The sequence below is a fragment of the Notamacropus eugenii genome, chromosome 4 (assembly GCF_028372415.1).
Source record: "Notamacropus eugenii isolate mMacEug1 chromosome 4, mMacEug1.pri_v2, whole genome shotgun sequence".
Taxonomy (NCBI): Eukaryota; Metazoa; Chordata; class Mammalia; order Diprotodontia; family Macropodidae; genus Notamacropus; species Notamacropus eugenii.
The window spans coordinates 406,985,413-407,012,348 of NC_092875.1; the positions used below are offsets into that span (position 1 = coordinate 406,985,413).

A 26,936-nucleotide genomic window follows, 5' to 3' on the forward strand; every position below is an offset into this window, starting at 1 on the left:
TGCAATACTTTTCATGTAATCTGGAAAACCCCTACTTTGCACAGACCAACATTTTTATCCTTCTTTTGTATGATTTATTCCCCACCTTCTTGCATCCTTGATTTTCTCATATAGCCAAGATGATTTTACTTTTAAGACAGATCTTTTTGTTATGCTAAAGAAAACTTCCCTGTGGTACTCGTGTTTTTCCCCCTTTCAGTAATCTTTGCCTTCCTTAAAGTGACAGGGTAGGTAGCGTGTACTGTCTTGGCAGGATTTCTTTCTACTCCATCAGGTGGTGCGTCTCCATGTCATCTCAGTTCTTGAAACTGATAAAATAAATATCAACCCTGTTTAAATAATCTCTCTCCTACTATTTCCTGTTTTTCTAACTCTACTCTCCAGATACTCATCACCCACAGAATGATTTTTTTAATGTAAAAAAACACATTTGTGTCATTTGAATATTTAAAATTGTTCACTGAATTTAAAATACTCAGGATTTCCCCTCACCTCTTATGTACTTACAATGGATTTTTCTATTCTTTTTATCCATTTATTCCAGTCCCAAAAGTTTCCCATTTTCCAGGGTTTCCATGATCTGTATTTACCTTTAGGATTAGGGTTCTTTGAATTACTTTTTGGACCCAGTAGCTAATCAGATGATTTGATCAAGATTTAATATTAATGAATTGAAAAGATGATAAGTTGATACTATTTTAGATACAAAAGTCTTTATAAAATGGCTTGCTTAAACTAGAATTCGTTTAGTGTAAGTTCCTTTCAGTGATGGTCTGTTAAGATCATCATAATGCTGTTGTAAAGAGTTGCATGGCAGGATTTTCCTTCTGTTAAAATAATAGCTCAAAATCACTGGGTGGTCCAAGGAAATAAGATTAGTTTACCGTACTGTTTGGTTATATGCTGCTTTGAATACCCTTTCTAAAAGAAGTTAGTTTTGGTTGCATTTCCTTTTGTTATTTTAAGCTTTTGCCTTGTGAGAAAACACTGTATTTTCTCCCTCTTTGTGTTTGTCTGTTCCTTCTCTCTTTCATCACGCTCATTGTTCTCCTTATCATAGCCTGTCTCCTGGAAATATCTTACATAAATGAAATTAAATAAAAATGCTATGTTAACAGTTGTTTGCCCTAAGCATTGTTCTGTGTAGCATACAGTATCCTGTCTAGTGGATGGATCCCAGGGTTTTTGGTAAGTATAGTAATGTAGAGAAGACAACTAGGTCCAGCTCAGCCAGTAATGAGAGGAGCTCAGAAACCTTTGTGGACTCAATTTTCTGCATCTGTAAAGAAAGGAGTTAGCGGAAGAACTACCTTTTCTAGCTCAAAATGTCTAAAATTCTACTTTTTAAAATAAAACTCGGATTTCAGTCTTTTGATTTTTGAGTGTGGCTCTAAGACAGTAGAAGTTGGACATAGTTTGCAAGTTGGAATTGCAAACTTTTTATTTTTTAAAATATTCTTTATTGATGCCTGCATCTTTAAAAAATTTTTCTTTTATTATAAAGTTGACAAAAACCAACAAACATAGCTGTTTCCCTATAAAAGAAAAATATAAAAGAAGATGGCATATAAAACCATCAATTTCAACTACATATGGCTTATTGTATATATTTTAGGTTTGTGATTTGTATACTGTATATATTTCAGCAGTTTTTCCCTGCTTGTCTGTTTCCTTTGTGAACTTAATTGTGTTCTCTTCTTTATTTTTTATTTTATTTTATTTTTCATCATCAATGATGGTGCATTCAGCCCTTTATTTTTTGATAACCAAGAGCACATTGTGTGAACTAACAGCAAGATCATTTTAAGAACAACTTTGAGTGACTAAGTCATTGTGACTGTTACAAATATTCAAAATAACTAGAAAGGATCTATGAAGGAAGACATTGTCTGCATCCAGAGAAAGAACGAATAAATAGAAGTATGTATAGAATGACTTTACACACACACGCATGCACACAGACTCACACACATATATATGCATACTTATGCATATATATGTATGTATATGTACATATATTTGTATGTATATAATCTATGTGTAAATGTATATAAATCTGCATACATAAATACATACACACATATTTGTAACTAATAGTAGTCATTTCTAGGGTGATAGAGGGACAAATTAAAAGAAATATAGGAAGTTACATCACTTTAATATATATATATTTAAAAACAACATATATAATAGAATTGCAGCATCACATGCAAGTAATCTTTTTTTAAATTCTGTTATATTATAGAAATGCTTCTTTTATTTCTCAAGTTCTGAATAAAATATAAAAAAATTATGAAGGTAACTTATTTTTCTTCTTTCTTTTTATTATTTATTTTTAACACAGTTTATAACAGATAAAGCAATTCCAACTTTTGAACAGGTGATACTTCTTTGTAAAGCATTTACAGTATGGACCACAAAAGAAATTTTTTTTTTTAAACATTAACCAACTGATAATATTCATGTTGCTAACTTCACAAGCTCTTGACCTAATTGTCTCCACAGTATTACTAAGAATTAGAGGACCCTAACTTATTGTTGCTGGTCTAAAGTCCTATGCCTAATAGCTTACTTTTAGACAACCTCAGATGTTCCTTTTCTTTATTTTTTAAAAGATTGATTCTTTTTTTGTCTTTTCAAAAAAAAATCATTTACTCTATCTGTTAAAAAACTCATCCTTGTAACAAATAGTCATACAAAAGAAATTAACATATTGACCATGTCTGAAAATGTACGTATTTTTCTGTACTTTGAATCCATTATCTGTCTGGCAGTGGGTAGGAAGCATACTTATTATCAGAAAGCTTTGGAGTAAAAACGTTCTTAAGCACTTGTTAGGTCACTGAAGATTACTGGTTGTAGTACAGCTGAATGAACACATTTGTCTAGATTATGTAGGCTTAGCTTGTCATATTTAGCGGTTGTCTCCTTTTATCCAGATTTTATCCTTCTACTAAACCACAGTAGAAGGAATGGGATTAGAAGCCCCCCCTGCCTTTTTTTTTGTGGTGAATGCTAGAAAGCATGGTTGTATCTTTGTCCTATAGTACGGATATTCTAAGACTTAGAGAAACTTTATGATCCCACCAAGGTGACCAATAAATATGATTTATTTGGTTTGGTAGCCTGTTCTTGAAAAAATAAAAGTAATAAATTCTTCATTGGGATATTGAGGACAAGAATAATGCTTTAAGGTTTGCAGCATGTTTTCTACATATTATCCCATATAAATGAATATGAATACATTTTGCATGTCATGTAGAGAGTATTAGCTGCCAGCATGATTTAATGAAATGAAGTAAGAAATTTACAAATAAACTATTCTTTGAAGTGTTAACCTGAAAAAAATCTTTGTGCTTCTTAATTGGTGGAGAAGACAAAATTGTTGGGGGTGGGGGTGGGAGTGATGTTAGGCAGGATGTGATGGCTGTCTCCAGTATTCGAATGTTGTCATGCTCACCACAAGTGAGATGCCAGCTCTGAGAAGTTTTACTGTGCTGTGGAACGTTTGAGTAGAATACACAGTAGCTTATTGCCAGTAGACTTGCCTGTAGGTGAAATCTTTACTTGTGGTAAAAGAGAAATGAAACAAACCAGCAAATACAAAATTTCCACTAGTCCCTTTTGGCTCTCTTCTACTTCCTTCCTCTGATTGTAATTGGGAGAGAGGTGGAGAAGGAGGCACAGGGTGTTAAGAACTGCCCAGGATATTATGCAGTCTATAAACAATAACCATTAGTAATCACATTATTGTATAAAATCCTTGTGTAGGTCCAGTTGCAAGGTGCTCCTAAATGAAATAAAGAGCCAGTCAGTCACTGGTGGAATCCTTAGTGCTCATGATTTGGACATGCCAACATGATTATAAATGGACTATACTGCCAATGTTACTCTACAGTTTTATGCTAACCAGTCAAATTATCAAAGGGATACTTTACAGAACTGGATAAAAATAATAAGCCACTTGGAGAAACTAAAGTCCTAGAATAAGGTAAGAATGAAAGGGGAACAGCACTTTCAGAACTCAATCTGTATCATCAAGCAGCAGTCATCAGAAATATTTGGTATTAGTTAAAAGTTAGAGAATTAGATCAGTGAAACAGACTAGAAAGGGGAGAATCACAAACAGTGGAACTCGGTAACCTAGTGTTCAGTAAATCTCAAAATGTGAATTGCTTAGTAAAGAACTCTTATGATAAAAAATATCTGGGAAAACTGCAAGCTGGCAGAAATTAGGCTAAAGCCAATGTCTCATACCATATTCAGTACATTCTAAATGTATACCTGACCTGAACACTAAATATGTAGTACCATTAAATGATGTGTTACTAACCAAACAAGGGGTATAGGCAATTACAAAAAATTATATAGGTTATTTTGATTATGTAGTAATATTAACAGCAGCTAGCATTCATATAGCTCCTACTATGTGTTAGCCATTTTGCATTTTACAAATGGTACCTCATTTGATCCAACTACTCTGGGAGATAAGTACAGTTATTATATCCACATTTTACAGATGAGGAAACTGAGACAGTTGCCCAAGTTCACACAGATGGTAGAACTTGAGGTGGGATTTGAACTGAGGTCTTTGTGACTCCAGGCCCAGTGATTCGTTGTACCAACTAACAGCCCTTAACACAAAATTGAAAAATTTCTACACAAATAAAACTAATGCATCTAGGTTAAGAAGGGAAGTGACCAAATGACCAAGATGTTTTATTTTTGTATCACATTTCTAAAATAAGTGTTTGGTATCCAAAATGTCTGTACATCGAAACCAAAAACCATTCCCTAAGAGATAGGGGATTAAAGAGCGTGAATAAACAGTTCTCAAAAGAAGCACTGCTTATTCATTTAATTAAAATTACCTGTTACTGTCGACAACCCTATAAGAATGTTAAGAAAAAATGCAAATCAAAACAAGCCTGAGGTTTCATTTTATACCCACCAAAATGGCAAAGATGACAAAGATGGGAAGAGGCAATGTTGAATGGGTTACGATAAGATAGGCACTCTAGTGCATTCCCTGTGAAGCAGTATGAACATTTTGGAATCAGGCAAATATAGCAACTAAAATGTTCATTCTTTTCTGATCCAGAGATTGAACTACTAGACTTATGCCCTAAGGGATCTCATTGATAAGAAGAAAGTTCCCATTTGTACCGAAATGTTTATCGTGGAACTTTGTCTGGTAGCAAAGAAATGGCAGTAAAGTAGATGTCTGTTGGTTAGAGGATGGCATAAGTTGTGGTACAGGAACATAATGAAATATTACTGTGTTATAAGAAATGGTGCTTATGATGAATCTAGGGAAGCACAGAAAGACCTATCTGAATTGACACAGTGAAAAAAGCAGAGTCAAGAAATCAGTTTACACGGTGACTCCAACACAGTAGAAAGAACCACACCGAGATAGTTAATAACAAGTTGAAACGGTTTCCTTAGTAACTTGGAAAGTATGCTTGTCAGTCTCACTTTTGATGTTTCTTACACAGTCCAGGTGAGATGTTGTAGTACAGTGACTCTTGGCTTCATGAAATTCTGCAGCCCTGACTAGAGAGTATGGTTTAATAAGAAGCTACTTGCCCCTTTGCCTTTGGAATGTGTTGGTTTCAAATCTCATAAAAAGTTTTGTTTCCTGATCCAGGTAACCTGTGTCCTGTATTGTTCCAAACAAAACCATGTTTGCATTGGTATCAGTTTTCAGGCAGATCTTCCACCGCAGATTTGTTAATGTAGTATTCCACTTGTATTAAGAGGTTTTAAGACCTGCAATTGGAGGAAACAACCAAAATGTCACATTTGTATGAAAAGATTCTTCCCAGGTGAAGAGGAACTTCTCCCTGCCAAAGTAAACCTTTCTGCATGCACCAGTGAATCCATTTCATCACCTCCTATCATTTCTACTCTCTCACTAAGTTTCAATCTCTTGGTCACTGGCTGTTTCCCAGATGTCTGCAAACATACTTATGTCTCACTCTCCTTTAAAAATCTTTATTTGGGAATAAGCATAGGAAAAGATGAAACTAAATTTTCAGTTTTTTCAGATAACATAATGATTTTTTTGTTTTATCTTTTTAGAAAACCTTAAAGAATCAGTGAAAAAAACAAATGAAACAAGAACTCCCACAAAGTTGCAGGATATAAAATAAATCTGCATAAATCACCAGCATTTCTGTATATTCCCATCAGAACCCGGTGGGAAACGATGAGTAATTCTATTTAAAATAACCACAGAAAATATAAAATACTTGAGAATCCATCTGCCAAGATACATACATTTAACACACACACACGCACACATATGAACTGTATGAACATGATTATTTACTAAACATTCTTTAAGCAAATGCTCACTGAAATAATTATAAAAATAATCATAGCTAGTCTGAGTCAATATAATAAAAATAACATGCATCTTAAATTCATTTCCATACCAAAAATGAAATAAAATTCATTGAGAAGCAATAAATCAATAATAAATATTGGATAATTTAATGAAGAAACAATGGAAAGAAAAGTGGCTTTGCAATATCAGATCTTGAAATATACTATATAGTGTTAATCCTCAAATAATTTGGTATTGGTTAAGAAGTAGGTTTATCAGTGGAGGAGATTAGATATACGATACACAGAAGCAAATGAGAACAGTAACCTGTTGTTTGATAAAGTGAAAGGACTCAGAGAACTCACTTTCCAACAAAAACTTGTGAAAACTGGGAAGCAGAAACTAGTTGTAGACCAGTTGTTCACACCGTATACCAAGACAAGGTACAAATGATTATATGACTTAGAAATAAAGGGAGTCATCATACACAAATTAGAGGAACAAGGAAGAAATTACCCAGCAGTAATGTGAAAACAAACATATCAGATTCCATGCCCTCTTGGGAAGGAGAGAGGTGAGGGGGGAGCAGAGAAAACTTAAAACTTATGGAAATGAGTGTTGAAAACTAAAAATAAATAAATTAACTTACATCTGATGGGTAATTTCTTTTTTTTATGAATAGGCAAAGAGCTTATAGAACTGTTAAGAGAGAGGGTCATAGGAGGTAAAATGGCCCATTTTTATTACATGAAATGAAAAAATTTATGCATGGATCAGTTCAGCTAAAAGTTAGAAGTGGGTAAGTGGGAAAAAAATCATGATGTTTCTCAGATTAAAAAGGTTCATTTCTAAATCTGTATTTAACTATGAACTGATTCAAATGTCTATGAATAAAAGCCATTCTCAATGGTCAAAATATATGAATGGGCAGTTTTCTGAGGAAGAAATCCAACCTTTCAATAGCTAGATGTTCTGAATCACCAATAATTAGAAAAATGCAAATTAAATCAACTCTGAGATGCCACCTCACATCCATTTTACCAAAAAAAAGAAAATGTCAAATGCTGGAGGAAAACAGAAAACAACAGATGCTCTTGGTGGAATAAACTGTCAACTGATCCACCCATTTAGGAAAGCAATTTGGAACTGTGCCCCAAAAGCTTCCCCCCTTCCAAATTAGCATCTTACCAGACCCATAGAGGGCCCTTAATAAATGCCACCTGACTGGCTGGCCACTTGAGAAATGTCTACTTATTTGGGCTTGCAGAAGTAATGTACAGATTTTCCAAATGTTCAGTGGAGATATCTGGGTTAGCAGAACGAATGCTTAAGAATGAGGTATAGAAATTCACTTGCTAGGAAGTGGGGGTGCAGTGATAGACTATTAAGAGAACCCTTGTTTTACCTCCATTTCCCAGATTTGTTCCTGTCATTTTTGGGGGTGAGCCTCAGGAGCAGAGTTTTCAGCAAATAGAGAATTACTCAATTTTTCATTAACATTTAGTTTTATCACATTGCCTTGGTGTGTAATACCCTTCACCTTAGAAAAGTGAATATTTTGCTCTGCAGATGCCACTTAAATAATTTTTCTTTATAGGATTTAGGATTCTTGAGCATGGCTCAGTTCAGCTGCATTTTGTAAGAGTCATTTGGTGATTTGGGTTTTTTGTTCTCATTATATAATTTTGTGTGTGCTGGAAATTTTAAATAATTTGTGTGAGTTTATTTACATCGTTTTCTCTGAGACGCTGGAGCATAGAGCACTGTGAGCTGTTGGGGGCAAAATTCCAGTCCAGAAATTTCCTGTATAAATTCTTAGCCCAGTCATGTTTCTCTCATAGTCCAGAGGCAAAAAAGCGCCAGATTTTGGAGAGTTGGGAAAGGTTCTTGGGTTCTGGACTAGTAGGAAGGAGAATTATGAACTGGTCAGTACCCTTAGGACACAAGATGCATGATCCTATGTCTTCTTTATTTAAAACCAGTGCAGTTTTTGTCACTCACTATTTCACTTTGCCATTTTTTTATTTTGTCTTTGTATCTCCTCTCTGGAGGACAAAGAACCAAATTATGTGAACAAAGGAGACAAATATGTCCTGATCCTTAGAGAGAGGTTGCAGCACTTGTCTTCCCAGTGAGCCTTGTTAATTTACTTTTAATCAAGTGGCTCCCCTAACTATCACTGCAGTCTGGGTGGCCGGACTGCTTGCTTTTAGAAGTTGTTCCCAGGTCCCTGTAAGCCTGGTGGTGAGATAACTATATCCCATCTGCAGGGACCGACTCCAATAGATGTCTTTTCTTGTTGTGACGTTGATTAGTTTAAGGTCAGTGTTAAATACGCAGAAAGGAATTAGTTCACTTTTTTTTTCTGATCAGTTTTAGAGGCAGACATCATAAAATGCAGGAGTGTTTTGGTTTTTTCATCTGTGATTTAGAGATCTTGCAATCTTCCTCTTTAAGGAAGTTGTTGATACAAACAGTTATCAGAGTTTTTTCTGAGATAGAAGGGACCTGTGAGATCAGATAGTTTAATCTTTGCAGATGAGGAAACTGGAGAATCCAAAGAAGTGATTTTTCATAAACTGACTTTTAATCAGACAAGGTAAATAACATGGATTGTCCAGTTTAAACAAACAAACAATTTCCATTTGTTTATGGCGATGAAAATGTTGCTGAATATATGTGTGAATTAATGTAGAAGAAAGGAAGTTAATGTCTTTTTTCTCATCTCTTTTTTTTTTTTTCTAGATTATCATTTTATTCCGGACATTCTTCATTTTCCATGTACTGCATGCTGTTCCTCGCAGTAAGTATTTCCTATTTCTTAGTCATATATATTGTGCAGTATGAAGTTAATGCATTCAGTATGTGCCCAGCCCTAAATTTCTAACAGGCTTCTCTTTGGAGTCTGGTGGATTTAGATGCCGTCACACAGAATTGAGGTCATGGAGGATGAAGGGATTTGGAGTGCGAGACATTAAGAGGCCAAGGTATACTTTAATTTAGGAAGTCAGGACAAAAGGCAGCCAGCCATTTGTTAGAGATATCCCATCTCTTAACCAATCTCTGCTTTAGTTAAAGAAAGATAGGTTTGAAGGTAGGTTGTTCTGGCTCTTAGAGGTGGCAATTAAAGCAAGGTATAGCTTTAAATTCTGGAGATGTCTAGGTAATCAGGAAAGTGGGCAAGTCCCCTTTTTGAAATGCAGGGTTTATAAACCAATAGCCAGACATGTCTCCAATGGATTGCAACAAGAACCTTTGGATATCCTTTGCTCTAGGAATTTTTTTTCCAGCATAAGAAGCTCCTTAGAATATGATGAGGGAGACAGTAGCTTCTGTGCAATAGAAGAAAATTATTTTCAACTGCTCTCTTTCAACAACATAAAGCATGGGACTCAGGGGATTTGTCTTGCTTGATAATATAATGCCGTGTTTCTCATTAGAAAGGAAACTATGAGACCAGTTTTGTTCCCCTCAGTTGCTAAATCTTCCCCCTCTGGAGTGTCTGGTGTCTAACTAAGGCTTTAAAATAAAGGCAGCTGCTGGTTGCTTCACTTTGAGCAGGTTTTGGGCTGTCTTCCACTTTCTGACATATTTACTAGGCTATTTTCCATTAACCTAAAAGAGTTTCAACTCCTCATCTTTCCCTGAATCTCCTGGCATTAAATAGGATCAAAATCTTGGGTCTGATTGATTGAGCCTGTGCCTTTGCTCCATTTTCGGTCACTTCTACGTTTTATGTCAGTGTTTCCATAAGTCCAGGACGAAGGTGTCGGAGGACTATTGAAGCTTCCAGGGGAAAGGAGCGAAAACCTATGCAAACCACTGAAATCTGGGCAAACCACTTTCTGTGGAAAAAAGTGCATTCCTGGCAACTACTTGGTTCATAAAACTAAGCTGCCTTGAAGGCTTGGCTTGCTCTTTGTGGAGACTGCTTGGATAACCATGTGCCTTAGAGCTGGGTAGCTCTGACTTTCTCCAGTTCTAAGTAGAAATTTTAACTTAGCAAAACTGATTCCAAATCACCGCATGTTAGTGCTTCAACTCTTGGTTAATACTGCTTTCTTGATTACTTAAGTTCTCTAAATGAATTGCTGGGACACAGCCTTATTGTTAGTTGTCAGGAAGCAAGCCTTTGGTGGTGAGTTTTCACATAATGGATTTAAAACTGGAAAGGAAATCTGTGTTATGTAGCCCGCGTCTCTTATTTGGCAGATGAGGATATTGAATCCCTGGGAGCCCATGACTTGCCCAAAGTTACACAGCTAATAAATGAAGAGCTATGATTGAAACATTTTTTTTTTTCAGTGAACAAGCAGTCATTTTCTTTTCTTTCATTTCCTATCTCTCATAGGGGAAACAAAAGGAAAACAAAACCTCCTAATAAAAATGCATTTTGTTGTTGAGTTATTTTTAGTTGTGTCTTTGTGATCTCATTTGGGGTTTCCTTGGCAAAGATACTGGAGTGGTTGGCCATTTCCTTCTCCAGCTCATTTTACAGATGAGGAAACTGAGGCAAACAGGGTTAAGTGACTTGCCCAGGGTCGCACAGCTAGTGAGTGTCTGAGACCAGATTTGAACAGGAAGATGAGTCTTCCTCACTCCAGGCCTGGCATTGCACCATCTCACTGCCCCCCAAAATGCACAATTAAGTAAAATAGATTCCTTCATTGGCCATGTCCCCAATATATATGTCTCATTCTGCATCTTGAGTCCTTTACCTCACTGTCAAGTCACCTGCTTTATCATTGATCCCTGGAGCTGTGATTGTTGATGGCACGTTTTTTAAAGCTGTTTGTACTAAGTTGTTATTACTGTATAAATTGTTCCCTGTAGCCCTCTACCCCTCACAGTTGTCATTTTCCTTTTATGACAAGAGGGAGATAGATGAACTGAGGTTTGAACTGAGGTTCTCTGATTTTAAATCCAGAGTCCTTTCCACTCTGCTGTGTTTACCCTTTGTGATTTTTTTTTTTTGAAGCTGCTGTAACCCTAGGGTGGGCATAGGTCATCTGCATCTGATGGGTTTTTGGGTTGGAGGGCTGTGATTTTGCATGAATATTGCAGGACACCTGTAGTTGGCAGTGCTTCCTTGCCTTGCCTTTCCCTTGATGGAGAATGGCATGTAGATTCCCCAACTAGTTTGTTTTCTAGAGAACTCCCTTCCCCTGTGGTGTTGGGGGTGGGCATAAGAACTCCAGAATTCTAAAAGTCTAGCATTTTTTGATGTGGCTTCTGTGCTACATTCAGATAATCAAGTTTGGTCTAGCCAGGGACTGCTTTGTTGTCATCTAGTTAATTTCCTGATCCCTAGGGCCGCGTTCTAATTGCTTGCATGTATGGAAACATGGTAATTTGTATTAATGACATAGTTGGAAGGTAGAATTATAGATTTGCAGCCACATTTTGCTATGTTAAACTGGAAAAAAACATAGAGTTTCCTTAAGACAGCTATTGGGAAGCCAAGGATTCAGAATCCTTTCATCTGAAGGTCACTGAATACTTTAATGTATATTTTGTACTGAGCCCTCTGGATTTTAATGAGGAAATTAATGGAAAAAAATACTTGGAGTTAAATTCCATGCTTTCTGAGTTAATACTTAATACAAGAAGAAGCAGAATGTAAGAATATTTTAAGTATACGGAAAAGGGCCAAGCTGTGTTAGTTGGCACAGAGCGGTTTTTTTTTAAGTCCATTAAAGGAAAGAAAATAGAGAATAAGATGAATTTTTGTTTCATAGTAAAATTATAAAATTTTTATGTCAATTGATGCTTCTCATCCTTTTCGTGTTTAAAGGCATAAAAAATTATTTGTTTTAAAATCTAGTTGCTCTCTAAAAGACCTCACCTCACCCTTGATGTTTAAAGAACCTCTAATATATAGGTGCTGTTTATATACAATCCAGAGCCACAGCTTAAACATTCTTACATTAAGGTCTTGGGGGGGAGGACTGGAGTGATATAGTGGTGTTTGTCTCTCATCTGACCCCTGTGAGAGACGTCCATTTTACATTATTTGAATTTTCTGAGGAAGCAACAGTGATACGAGTTTAACAGAATGGAGTTTATTCCAACCATAGTTCACAGTTTCCTCTTTAAAACACACACCTACATGTGTCTGAAACACTACCATGAGATAGATGATTTATTTGCCCTTATAAAGATCTTAATAAACAGCTTCCTAATTTCCTGAGTTCATTTAGTAGGAGTAAAATTAATAGTAAAATTTATGCTTCTTTTCAAATGATGTAACCCCCTACCCCCACTCCTTGCTAGGGGAGGGGTGATGGACATAATGAATGGTGGTAGGAATAGTCAAAGCCACTGAGAGCCTGACTCATTTTTCCAAATTGTATGTTTGTGTGATCACACTGAATGGGAACTCTTTCTTTGATGTGCATGAATGAATTTGACTAGGACTGTGATGCCCGGTCTTTGTGTGTGATACCTTGCATTATATATAGGGCTTTACTTTTCTTCTCTGATTTTACCCTTTAAAAACTTCTTGTAAATAAGTAGATAAATCTGTTATCTCCATTTTAAAAATGCAAAATTGCTCCCCAATGCTGAGTCCCCCATCTTCCCTTTCCACCACAGGGATGGTCCTGAGGATGGATTGACCCCTGCCCCTCCTTCACTTTTAATGCTAGTATGTCATTCAAGCCCTGTGTTTCACCCTTTCCTATTGCTCAGCATTCTAGGGCTTTTTGCTGTCACTCTTTTGTCCTTCATTTTTGAAGAGGACATGCCAGCAGGAGGGTAATGCCATGACTTGCAAGTGAATTGGATTTAAGTGAGGCATGGCTGTGCATCACTGGCCTCATTCTGTCCTCTGGAGCCATCTGGGTCCAGTGGCAAGATATAGATCAGGATGACTGGAGATGGCCCTGGATGCAGTGGAAGACCTTGGCTCAGGTCTTTCCCAGGTCTCCATTTGTCTGAGGCAACATCCATTCAGCGATGAAGGCTAGGTGAGAAACGAGGCAAAGTAAACAAATACATTCTTTTGGGAAATAGGTGAAGGTATTCAGTATTTTCCTTCTACATTTTATCCTTAGATTTGACTGCTTTGCATTTGTATTCAAATTATGCACACTTGGGGTTCTGCTCCTGTATTTCTCCTGTTTTCACAGTATGAGCAAATATTTTTGAGAAACAAGGACTCCTTTGAGTCTTGCCTGGACATCCCTTCTCCTCGACTTTAATTGTGTATTCTTCCTCCTTATGTCCTGTGTATCTGCTTCTGCTTGGCTGGGCAATTTAAATCTTTGGGCATAAACAACCTCTAAGGGAAATTGACTCTGATGAATTTCTTCCATAAATGCAGCTAAACCTGTGACCTTGATAATAAATTCTGGGCTTACTCACTGCCTGTTTTCAGGTGTTTGGTAGGGCTAGTTAACATGGCAATTTAACATACACATTTTTCTCAATAAGTTTAATTGGCTGAAGGAAACACCTTGTTGCAGGAGACTGACACAATGGAAGATATTCTACCCGATGCTGCCAGATGTAGCCAAATACCTTGGAGAGAGACCCATAAAAGTGGTACTCTTCTCTGGTAGACAGCATGTTACACTGGCCGTTCCAGTCATTCTCACTGTCCCACTGTCTCCTTTGTGGCAGAAGACTTGGCCTCCTCTTTACTAAGAAAATAGAAGTTTGCTGTGGTTGGGGGGCTGGTCTTTACCTCAACAGGTCCTCAGTGTTGTTCTCCAAAGTAGCAATTAGGTGCTGCAGTGGCTAGAACACTGGGCTTGGAATCAGGAAGACCTGGGTTCAATCCAGTGGCAGACGCTTACTAGCTGTGTGACCCTGGGCAAGTCACTGCCTGAGAGCACCTATTTCCCAGGGTTGTGGTGAAGATCAGATGAGGGTTTAACACAGTGGGTCTTTAATAAAAGTCCCACTTATCTGACTCCTTCTTTTCCTCCCTTTCCTCCCATCTCCTTAGCAACTGCATATAGGGAGACTACAGAGAAGGAGGGCCTGAGTTTAGGATAGTCGCCTTGGCAATGGAGACAAGGGAGTAGATGTGAGCAGTTCTTGTGTGTGTAGAAATGCCAGGATCCAGCAGTTGACTGGGTCTTTGGGGTGAGAGGAGAGGATAAGGGTTAAGGTTGTCAGCCTGGGCAATGCTTATGTCAAAAGATGGTGCCCTTGGCAGAAACTAGTAAAGTTTGGAGGGAAGGGTGGGCAGGTTTTGGATGGAAAACAACTGAGTTCTGTTTTGGACTTGGTGAGTTTCAGATGTGTGGGTCCAGTAGGTGGCTACACATGTGTGACTGAAGCTCAAGAAAGATGCTGGGGGCCAGATCCTGAGGGATGATACTTAAGCCCGAAGTTGCTAATGAGGTCACCAGTTGAGATCCTTGGTGATCTCCCTTTGTTCCTCTTACATTCAGTCTTTCTTTGTCCCCTGGCTTATTCCTTGCTTCCTATGCCTAGGACGTAACTAACTTTCAGAAAAATTCCTTTATTTAAACTTATCATCTTAAGCTATTGTCCTCTATTTCCTCTACCTTTCCCTAGCCAAAATTTTAAAACCTGTAGTACATCTCCTACATTTATATTTTAGCAACTTGCGCCCTGTTCTGATTCTTTCAGCAGCTCTAGTTCTCATCTCTTTGACAGTGGGTCATCATAAATAAGCCTCAGAACTTGGCCACTCACCTCTTTCTAGCACTATCCCTTCACGTTGCACATCCAGCATTTTTAGGGAATGGGGAACTGTAGCAGCTTGTGATACGTCCTGCCTTGGATGAGTTGGCATCCTTGCTTTGTGCTGTAAACATTGACAGTGGGGGTCAGATGGGAAGGGGAGAGGCTGCCCCATGGCAGGGAGCCCGCCTAGTGCATAGACAAGGCCTGCTCTTTGGAGCTAGTTGTGGATGCCAAGTAGAGTTTGGGGGGAGGGAATTAGGGAAATAATAATAGGGAGTAAATTAACTTGACTAAATGCAAGTTTAGTGATTGGGTCTGTCAACCTCAGATGTGAAGTTTTAATGAAAATGAAAATCCAAATAAATAGTTTTGTTTTTTAAATGAGTCTTTTCTTCTAAGTGAAACAGGATGGGACAGCTGTGTGCTGCGTTTCACTAACTATCAGCAATGGAAATATTTACTTGACGTGGATGTTGGACTCGGTTTTCATTTCAGCCTCTGAATACACAGATGTCTCCTTGCTTTCCAGCCCTCACATTTATGTAAAACGTTTGACCGCAAAAAAAATAAAATCCTTTGCAGATGACTCATCTATTACCCTGGGCATCTTGGCCTCCAGGGCCAATCTCCAATGGAAGCAGGGCTCCATGGTCATTCAAAGATGGTTTTTGGTGGCCAAAAGCTTCCCAGTCATGAACTCCTGGCATCAGAGAGTGACTTCAGTTAGTTTCTATTCCAAGGTGCAAGGTGGAGTTGTTTACCCTAAAGAAAATGCCCTGGATATTGTTTCTGGCTTCTGAAATAGAAAAGCAACCGATGAATGAGCCTCAGGGAGAGCAGCATTTGTTCACTGCACAGGAGACAAGGGACAGCATCCGGTACCGCCACACATGCTGTAATAGTTTCTCTCCCCTTGGATGGGGCTAAATACAAAGGTCTGCCTGAGACTATGTGACCGTCTTTGACAGAATGGGCCTTAGAACGAGGAGGCTCATACATCACTGGTACTTCAGGGATGTATTTCCAGAGTACTCTACCTTCTGGTGCTGATTGCAACTCTTAATGTCCATAGTAACTGACTTGAGTTTCTGTAGCTGAAAAAAATATCACTTTGTGGTATATCTCCCCCCACCCCCAATTTATTATTTACTTTTACCTTCTTTTCTTTTTAAATTTTAAGTTCCAAATTCTCCCTCCCTGCCCCGCCATGACCACTGAGAAGGCAAGCAATGTCGTTATCCATTATAGGTGTGAAATCATGCAAAACAAATGTCCATATTAGCCATATTTCAAGAAAAGCAAGAAAAAGAGAGTGAGGAAATTATGCTTCAGTTTGCAGAGTCCATCAGTTGTCTCTCTGGAGAGTTTTTTTTTTTCATCATGAGTCCTTTGGAATTGTCTTGGATCAGAGTAGCCGTGTCCTTCACAGCTGATCATCACTCCTGCCTTGCTGTAACTGGGCACAGTTTATCTCCCAGTTCTTCTCACTTTGCTTTGTTCATTATAGGTTTTGGCGTGTTTTTCTGAAACCATCCCTTTTGTCATTTCCCATAGCACAGTAGTACTTATTCAGCCATTTCCCAGCTGATGGGCATCCTTTTGATTTCCAGTTCTTTGCCATTGCAAAAAACTGCTATAAATATCTTTGTACATATGGGTCCTTTTTGCTTTGCTCTCTTTGGGATATAGACCTAGTGGTGGTATTGCTGGGTTAAAGGGTATGCACAGTTTTATAGCCTTTTGGGCCTAGTTCCAAATTGTTTTCCAGAATGGCTGGACCAGTTGACTACTCCATTAATAGTTTGTGAATGTACCTATTTCCCCCTTCCCTTTCAGCATTTATCCTTTCTAATAGGTGTAAGGCGCTACCACAGAGTTGTTTTAATTGCCTTTTTCTTATCAAAAGTGATTTAGGGCATTTTTTCATGACTATAGATAGCTTTGATTTCTTCTTTTGAAAACTGCCAGTTTATATCTTTGACCATTTATCAGTTGGGAAATGGCTCTTATTTTTATAAATTTGACTCAGTTCTAACTCAGTATATATTTGAGAAATGAGGCCTTTATCTGAGAAACTTTCTATAAAATTTTTTGATGTTACTTTACCATCTATAGTACCTTGTAGCAAAAGGTAGCTTTTTCCCGGATTATCTCTTTTAATTAGGTCTGTTTTTGCTTTTTCTTTTGCTTTGTCTGAGATCATGATTGTTACGCCTAACTTTGTACTTCAGCTGAAGCATATTAGATTCTTCTCTAGCCCTTTAAAAAAAAAAAACCTCTGTGTGTCTCTGTTTCAAGTGTGTCTCTTGTAAACAATATATTGTTGGATTTTGGTTTGCAATCCATTCTGCTATTTACTTCCATTATTTGGATGAACTCATCCTATTAACTCACAATTATTATTACTGTGTATTTTCTTCCATCCCATTATTCTCCTTCTCTCCCTTTCCCTCTTCCTCCTTTCCCCCTTCGCTCCTGCTCAAAAGTTTATTTTGCTTCTAACCACTACCTCCCTTACTTTGTCCTCCCTTTTACATTTTACCCTCCTTCCCCTTCTGTTATCCCTTTCCCCTCTTGATTTCTGTTGGGTAAGTTACATTTCTATACACAACTAAATGAAATTTTCTTCCTTTTTTAAACCAGTTCTGTTGAGAGTAAGTTTCAAGCATTGCCTGCCATGCCTCTCCGCATCCCCCCCATTGTAAAAGCTTGTCCTTGTATACCTCTTTTATGGGAGAAAGTGGTCCCCACTCTACCTCTTCTCTTCTCCCAATGGATCCCTCTCTCTTGCTTCCTTTTTTTTTTGGAGATCATTCCTATATACCTGACTCACACCCATGCCCTCTTTAATCATGATAAAGTTCTTAGCAGTTACATGGATCATCTCCCCACAGAGCAGTTTGACTTGAGTCTTTCACGTTTTTCCCTTTCATGCTTCTTTTGAGTCTTGAGTTGGGATCTCAGATGATCCGTCCCAGTTTTGCTCCTTATATCAGGAATGCTTCAAAGTCCTCTTTCGTTAAATATCTATTTTTCCTTTGAAGGATTATATTGTTTTGCTGGTAAGTTATTCTTGGTTGTAAGCCTAGCTCCTTTGCTTTCTGGAATATCATATTCCAAGCCCTCCAGTCCTTTATCATGGAAACCATTAAATCTTGTATGATTCTATTATGAGTCCACAATAGCTGACTTACTTCTTTCCGGCTGCTTTTAGTATTTTTTCTTTGACCTGAGAGCTCTGGAATTTGGTGATAGTATTACTAGTTTTCATTTTGGGATCTTTCAGAAGGTGATGAGTGGATTCATTCAGTTTCTATTTCACAACCTTTGAGTCTAAATTATCAGGGCAGTTTTCCTTGATAATTTCTTGAAATATGCTATCTAGGCTCTTTCTTTGATCATGGTTTCAGTATAATTCTTTATCTTTCCTTTTTTAGGTTAGTTTTTCTGGGAGATATATTTCCTTCTATTTTTTTTATTCTTTTTGACTTTGTTTTGTTATCTCATGGAGTCATTAGATAATAATCCATTGGCCCCTAACCTAGAATAAAAATTCTTACCTTCTCTCTCCCCTTCCACTCCCATCCAATCTATTGCTAAATCTTACTCTACTTTAGAAGCTCATACACACACATACACACACAGAAGGCGTTGGAGTGGAGTATATATATCCTCTTTGGATATTGCCACCACCCTGGGATAGGCCCTTATCACCTCAGCAGATTTTTGGCTGGCCTTCTTCAATCAAACCTCAACCTGTTCCAGCCCCATTCTCTACTCAGTGATCATGGTGGCCTTTCTAAAGCACTAGATTGACCACATTGACTACCTTTTTTCCTGGCTGACTCCCATACCTGGGTTGCTCTCCTTTGCCCCTTGAGGGGAAGGATCCTTCTTTTTATCCTCAGTGATTAGCACAGTGCCTGGTGCACAGCAGGCATTTCATAAAAGCTTGTTGACTTGAAGAAGAAGGAACCTTAGAGGAGTGATGCCTCACAACAACCCACCCTGTGAGGGAGGGAGCACTACCCGTTTGATAATGGAGCTGAAAAGGGATGGGGAGAGGGTAGAGGGAGTGAAAGGTTTTTGTTTATTTTCAAACACTCTTTTCCCTCCCATATCTGCCACAACTTGCTGGAGGGATGGTATTGGGGTCAGGGTGCAAGCTGGGAATGACATGATGGCTGCTTTCTAGTCTTTGAGGAGAGGTGACAGGCCATGAGGAGTTGGATTTGTTCTGTCTTGCCACAGACTAGGAGCAATAGTTAGGCGTTGCAGAAACCTCTGGGCCTGATAGCTTCGACTTTGCCATGTTTGGAGTTGTCTGGCTACCTTAGGAAGGGAGCTGGCTTGCCCTCATTCACGGACTTCAAAGGCTGACCACTTGTATGTTACAGGAGAAATCTGGGTCAGGCTTCATAAAGTGTTTAAAAAAGTAGTTGTTTCTGACCTTGTGACACAGATTTGTCAGTGCATGATCGGCTCCCCCCCAATATTCTGTGTCAAAGACCCCTAATTTGTTTACAGAATGTTCACAGGGACTCAGATATATCCAGCCTGGTCGGCCAGCCTCCTTAGAATTGCCCACTCTGCCACTGTCTTGGTTTTTCCTTTTGAAATGTTCAACTCTCCAGTCACAATACAAGGATCCATTCAGGGAGAACTAGGACATAAGTCCAGGTTCTCCTTGCTTACAGGTAGCCTTAGAGTGGTCTGAAGCTCTCATTATGGGAGTACAATTTAGGAAGAACAATGGTAAATCAGTGCCTGGGAATCAGGACAGCGACTAGACTAGACCACAGAAAATTTCAGTGTACAGCCTCAGGATTTTGAGCAGTTGTCAGAGTGATAACAGATTTGTTCTTGACCCAAAGAGCAGCCCTGGGCATAACGTGCTGTCCAAACCTATGATGAAGCTGCGATTTCTCCATGCCTGGAGATCTTAATGTGACGCTTGTCCTAGGTGACCCCTGAAACCCCTTCCTCTTTTGAAATTGTGTTTTTGTGGTTACCCATATTCTGATGAGTCTTGTTATCTCAGTTAAATCCTTTCCATTCCCAGTGTTAGTACCTTGGTTCAGTACCGGGATCACTAGGATGGTCCTATTTGCCTTCCTTACTCCAAACCATCTTGCAGACTGTTTCTAGACTGTCATCATCGCTATTACGCCACTCCTCTGCCCGGAAATGCCAAATCTGCCCCCTTGGCTTTGACCCCGACTTACATTCCATCCGTTAATAACCACCAACCATTACTTCTACTCCATGTGGACTCTTTCCCTTATTGGCCTTTGACTAAATGGCTTTTTTACCTCATTTCTTGTTTTCATTGTTACTTCCTCATGTCACCTTCGTGCCCTTCTCCCCACTCAGCATTTTCACCTTTATGTCTAACATTCTGCTTCCTCATCTTTTACCTCCTGCTTTTCCTGGTCTCTTTCAAGTAGCAGATCAAATTCTGCATTCTTCCTAATTTACTTTACTTGAGTTGTCTCTAATTTATCTTATACTCATTTTGTGTGACAACATAGTTCTTTCCATGTTAGCATTTCCCCCGCAACGGCCAGCTGAAAAGGTAGAAGAGATCTCTATTTGGGCGATGGATCACAGGACTAAAAGGAGGAAAATAATAGGAGGAAGAGACATTCTCTAGGAAACTGGGCTTTGGTGACTGACTGGTGAAGGGGAGAGGGGAGTCACAGATAACTCTAGGGTGTCAAATCTAGGGGACTGGAACAATCAATAAAAAAGGAAGTCTGAAACTTGAGGTGCTTGTTAGTACTACAGGGTGAAGAAAGATTTTGGAATCTCTCACATAGAGATAATAATCAGAGCCAAGAGACTCAATCAATTCAGCAAAGAAGAAAATGAGCTGCAGAACAGCAGAAGCATTGAATTCTGGGAAGCAAGACCCAGAGTCCTGGAAGCACACTATATTCATGGCAGGCATTAGAACAGGAATCTTAAGGATGAGCTGTTCAAGCCTTTAGGGAAGGATAAAGCCAACGGAATACATCACAGCAAGGAAACATTTCCTCATACTTGGCCTTCTTCCCTTTCTGGCCCTCTAAGTTGATTCTTTCTGACTTGAAGCAAACCTTTTTGAGACTCCTCATTTTTCTGAAAAACAGTTGTTTCAAGCAGACTGAATTTCAACAGAACACATTAACTGTCAGTGAATGTTCAAGAAGGCTGAAGCCACCAGGATAGATTGTAAAGACATTGAGGGAAACGAACCTGAAAAGCAGCTTGCCCCTGGACAGTGGTATCATTTATCCTTTGCTTTGTTTTCCCTTTTGTATGTAAATCAAGCCTACTTATAGGGAAAAATAGCATCTGGATGACCTCAAACATCTCATTTAACCTATTTGGACCTGTTTTCTCATTTGTAAAATGAGAGGGTTAGTTATGACTTGGGAGTCTCTTCCATTTCTAAATTTTGTGATCCTGCAAACCTTTTTGATGGGCAGCTTTTGGTGGCATGGTGGACTGCATCACACTTACCTTTTCTTTAAAGACTCCCGTTTTTTCCAGCATTTCAGTCCTCCCTGGAGGTGCGATACCCTCTCATTTTGCCACTGGGGCTGTTCTCTTCAATGTGATCCTTGGATACCATCCCAGTTACTTTACCACACCTTCTTCCTCTACTACCTCTGCCAACTTCCTGACCTTTGTGAATTGCAGTGTGTCCAGAGCCCTTTTTGCCACCATCTCAGACTGGGCTCCTTCCCACTGCTTTTCTTTGCTTTCCTTCCTCTTTCCTCTCATTGTCCAACTTTCAAGACTCTTAATCGGAAAAAGTTTACTTACCTCTGCTCTATGGAATAATTCTGCTAGAGCTTACCATCTTACCTGTTCTATTTCTGGTTTTAAGGTTTTAGTCTTTAAGAATCTGAGAACATGTTTTAGAAATAAGAACCACTGAACCTTAAAATTGGAAGGGATGTCTTAGAGGTCATCTAACGTAATCTACCAGCAGAATTAAGAGAGCAGATAAACCTCATAATCATTTTTTGGAGGAAAGAAAATGCCCATGGTTGGTGACATCCTTGTTTGTGTAGTATGCATTCCTCGAAGAGTGTCTTTCATGTTTTTTGTCTTCCTAGTGCTCAGCACCTTTGTCTAGGCTGACTTTATACGTCTGTGAAATATACTCTTAGAGGAGATGGGAATAACTGGGAGTGTTGGTAACTCATATAAAAATCTCCAAATCAAACTAGCTCAGACAATATGGTGAATCAGAGGAATTAGGAGATCCAGAGTGAGCTCACTGTATGATTAACAAACCAGGTATAGGGAATTGGCTGGCGGCTTCCATCATACTTGCTAGTTCCTTGACTACGTGGACTTAGCAATAAGTTTATGTTCTATTCTAATTCTAACAGGGAGTGACTGATTAAAATTAGCTTCTTCTATAGCTTATTGCTATGATAAGATAATGCATTTTGGAAACCAGTAGTACATAGGACTTGTAAAGACCAGACTGATTCTGCGTCCAGAAAGTAGAAGTAACTCAATCAACTAATGTATGGAATTTAGGAGCACTGTCTTGGAGGACTAAAAAGGCCAAGCCTTTTTTCAAACCAGGACTTTTTCCGGTGTACCACACTGCCTTCTCACGAGACCGTATAATAAAACAGGCAGACTCCACCATGTAAATATTAATCTTATGATACTGGAGACGAATTTTTTCTGAAGTTCTAAATTATTTTAAAATAGACACACTATCACACAAGAACTATCCTGAGTCATTCAAGGCTCTCTCGCCTTGGTAACCTGTGGTTAGGAAATATTAATAGTGGGAAGGGGGAGATTAAAATGAAGATTCATTTAGAATCACTTCTTTGGGTGAACAGGGAAGAAGCAGGAGGTGGTCTCCAGCTCCGAGGGCTGGCCTGAAGGAGATGGTGAAGACCTTCATTTAAGGCTTTCCTTTATTTCCAGAACAGTTGTTAAATGTTCTTCCTATTTTCTCTAGATTCCAAATCAACAAATATGGATTGGGATCCTGCTGTGGATCTTGTAACTTAAACCCTTTCCTATGGATGTTAGTGGAAGTGTTTTTAACCCCCATATAAAGGTTACTTAGTGGATGTCCAGCGTCCTTTAATTGTTAGAATCCTTCCACTGTACACCCAGGAATGTGCTGGCATTTTTGGGGACTTTCAGTATCACACTGACTTGCTTTTGTGATGGTCCCCTCATCGTAAATAATAAGCCATGCAACCTCTTAACACTTGAAAACGTTAAAATAAGTGTTTTAAATGTGAAGGGAAACCTTTTGCTGCACAGGCACATCCCTGTTTCTCTTCTCTTTTTAGCTTTACCTCCAAGCCAGGATGAAGGCAGATTGGGCACGACTTGTGCGCCCTACCCTTCAGTTTGCTTTCATCGCTCTATCTATCTACGTGGGGCTTTCTCGTGTTTCTGATTATAAACACCACTGGAGTGACGTGCTGACTGGCCTCATCCAGGGAGCTGTGGTTGCAATACTTGTTGTAAGTACACAAAGCTCGTGTGTAGACCAGGCTTCCTAGAGTAAAGTTAAGAGTTGGACTTTAGTTGGAAGCTAGTGCAGCTGCAGATGAGGAAAGTCAGGCTTCCAGATGAAGTGAATTGAGGTAAGGGTGGAACTGGGACCATAATTCCCTAATTTGTTTCTTTTATTTCCAGGTGAATGGAAATTTAGTTTAAAAAACAATTAAGCATTTAATGCACTTCAGAAAATACAAAGAAAGAAGTATGTTCTCAGGGAACTTAGAATTTGGTAGAGAAGATAATTATGTAACTTGAAGCATCTAGGAACAAAGCCGTTCTACTTTAACATTTGGTTAGACAAAAACAGCTCCTCCACTTCCCTACCCTAAGTAAGATTACTGGGAGTTGGGGGTGTACGTACCAAATCCAAGAGTTACTTTTGTATTTGATGGGTAGATTTCCATCGATAAAACATTTGGACAATGAGATAGTTACTAAATTATACTCTTTAGCATTTTTTTAACCTGAAAAAAATTTCAGTGATTATTTTCCTTCTTTAGTAAGAATGTCTCTTTTCAGGAAATGGCAAAATATATTATCACCTAACAGCCCTTGAATGATAGTATAAAATGCTGCTGTACATTCAGATTACTACAAAAGAGAATGTGATTTGGAAATTAAAGAGTACAAAGAATAAAAAAAAAAAACCAGAAATCTGATCCCTTAAACTTAGTTGTCCCCCCCGCCCCTTCCCATTTGTTCTACAGAAAATTTCAGTAAACAATATTTTCATCTACTTCTTAGGTTGTATTTGTATCAGATTTCTTTGAGGAAAGAAACTGTTCATTTAAGCAAAGAAAAGAAGAGGACTCACACACAACTTTGCATGAGACACCAACAAATGGAAATCATTATGGAAGCAATCACCAAGCATAAAGGGAGCTAAAATTGCCTGCTTTCTAAAGGAAAACAATAACAGCAGAAGGAAAAGATAAATGATAATTGCCTCCTGGTGCAAAAAGCCTTTAAGGGACTGCTGCTGCTATACCTCTCAGACGCCCACTTTACCTGTGTATATAGTCACATTTAACACAGCTTTAAAATTCATTCAAAAGATTTCAAACCTTTCACTAAAATGCTACCCACCTGTACATTTTTTTATTAAAATAATGTGGTAATGCTTTTATGTACAAATGTGTATGTCATATACTTTGCTAGAATGATGCTTGTTTTAAATACAATACAAATTAAAATGTTTATCATGAAGACTGTCTTAGAATTAGAGTTGTCCATTTGTTTATAGAAAATCCAAAGAGCTGTAAATGTCGAATGGGGACATGATGGTTGATTCTACAGGTAAAGACTTGCAGCAAACACAATATCTCTCTTGATTTTCGTGATTCCTATAATAAAGGAAAACAGACACGAACAGTGAGTTAGCAAAAACACACACAGTGTCAGAATACTTTAAAATGGTGAGTGAGAAACTCAGTTCCTGTCAACATTATCATACTTTCCTAGCCTAAAACTTGGTCCTAATTATTCAGCACTGACCATGACATTCCTCTTGATTGAAAAAATACTAATCAATACTAATTCTGATTTCATGGCTCTAAACATTGCCTGCTTAAGGCCAAGTTGGTATCAAATTCCTTCAGGGGCCTGGCCCACTTAATCCACATATCCAGATAAAAAGTACAGAAATGCATATATCAAAGCATAAAAGCCCCCTAGAAAATCAACACATTTAAAAGACCAAAGCCTTTGACAGTTTAGAATTATTAGAAATCCACTGGTTAAGGATAAGCTACAAACCTTCTGCAAATTTATTCTCCAGTTCAGTGTTGCCAATAGCTTTTGCAGCTTGACACATCTGCCGAAGCAATTCTTCCAGACGCCTCATACAACGAATTATGCTTCCTAGTCAAAAAGAAGAACAATTACCTAACTGCTTGGACCTGGAAAAATTTCTGTCCTGGGGTAATGCAGGCTGAAGAGGCATGAGGATGTTTGTGCTGAATTTTATATACCACCACTGCCCTGGGAGTTTTGAGGCCAGCAATAGATTTGAATCATTTTTCCTCTAGAAAAGTTAAAAGCTTGCTAAAAAGTTTACCCAGGGAAATATTTGGGCTTTGGCTTGAAACTTGGCTGTGTTATTTGCTAGGTGTGTTTTGTGACCTTGGACAACTTTAACTCTTGGTACCTCAGGGGATCAACAAATCTAAGGCTAGAAGGAGCCTAAGTTCAAATCCCTTGTTTTACAAATGAGAGTTCAAGAGAAGTAACAGCCATACATCTATATGGAGAAAACTGGGAATTAAAAAAACTGATCTTCTGACTCCACATCCAGCTTTTTCCCACTGTAGTATACAAGAAGCAGCGCCAGAGAATTCCCAAAGATCTCTGCCAGTTCTAAGTCCTCTAACATTACAACCCCTCCCCCACCCCACCCCCATGCAGGGAAAGAACTAGTATGTCAAGGCCAAGTGTACTGTCTCACCCTTTGGTGTCCTGTCCAGTGTTACCCCTACAGCCCCACTGAAATTCTGAGGACACTAAGGCCTTGTGCCAGAGGAGTATGCTAAATATGACATTAACTGCCAACTGCCTCAGTCTCATGTAACTGAAGGCCCACAAGGGTTCTCAAAATGCAGATCACTTTAGGAATATCCATTACTTTCATTCTATTTTAAATAGCAACTACATTAACCTAAAGAAATTACTCATGAGCACTCATTCAAGGCATCTTAAAAAAAATCAGTTATTGTTTAATAAGGGCATTTTTTTTTTAAACTATTAATTGACTTAAAATCTTTCCTCTTTTCTAACACAAAATAAGTCTTCTATCCTCATGGATAAGAAAAAAAAGACAGTGAATTTTCTTCAAGTAGTGTTTTAACATATGTAGACATAATAAACAAAAAATTAGTGAATCTATAAGGAAAGCACTGTTTGCCTGCTTGGATTAAGATAAAAAATATTTATGCCTGGCTAAAATAAAGACTTGTGTTTTTATTCAGTTGTGTCTGATTCTTCATGACCCCATTTGGAGTTTTCTTGGCAAAGATACTGGAGTAGTTTGCTATTTCTTTCTCCAGCTCATTTTACAGATGAGGAAACTGAGGCCAACAGGGTTAAGAGACCTGCCAAATGTCTGAGTCCAAACCTGAACTCAGGTCTTCCTGATTTCAGACCTGGCACTCTATACACTGCCCTTCTCAAACAAGTCATGTGCTTGATCACCCATTTCTACGAAGCTCTCTCTTTTCCCACCATTAGTTTTCTCATAAGATTGCCTGATTTTTAGTTTAGATAGTAAAGGGTCATTGTCCAGGGCCAAACATTATAGAATATCTACAATCATTGTATTATGTATTATATATACTTAAGTCCCTGAAGTAGGGGACCTGTACTTGGTCCTCTACTGACCTCAAGCTTTTAATCAATAAACTTGGATGAAGAT

At 38.4% G+C, this 26,936-nt stretch overlaps 3 protein-coding genes across 6 annotated transcripts in view; 2 read left to right on the plus strand and 1 right to left on the minus strand.

Moving 5' to 3' along the window:
• Positions 1-26,492, plus strand: part of PLPP1 (phospholipid phosphatase 1) — a 119,786-nt gene extending 93,294 nt beyond the window's left edge. For 2 of the 4 annotated variants that reach the window (XM_072605624.1, XM_072605623.1), the window contains exons 4-6: positions 9,077-9,134; positions 23,314-23,490; positions 24,275-26,492. In XM_072605624.1, the coding sequence (XP_072461725.1) occupies positions 9,077-9,134; positions 23,314-23,490; positions 24,275-24,406 (367 nt within the window). In that variant the 3' untranslated portion in view covers positions 24,407-26,492. The remainder of the gene's footprint in view (positions 1-9,076; positions 9,135-23,313; positions 23,491-24,274) is intronic. The other 2 variants (XM_072605625.1, XM_072605622.1) reach the window with 1 other exon arrangement.
• The window catches only part of DHX29 (DExH-box helicase 29), a 360,925-nt gene that overhangs the window by 179,103 nt on the left and 154,886 nt on the right, over positions 1-26,936 (plus strand). The window lies entirely within an intron of this gene.
• Positions 24,607-26,936, minus strand: part of MTREX (Mtr4 exosome RNA helicase) — a 98,350-nt gene continuing 96,020 nt past the window's right edge. The window contains exons 26-27 of the mRNA XM_072605600.1: positions 25,286-25,390; positions 24,607-24,873 (exon numbers count right to left, since the gene is read on the minus strand). Of these exons, the coding sequence (XP_072461701.1) occupies positions 24,821-24,873; positions 25,286-25,390 (158 nt within the window). The 3' untranslated portion in view covers positions 24,607-24,820. The remainder of the gene's footprint in view (positions 24,874-25,285; positions 25,391-26,936) is intronic.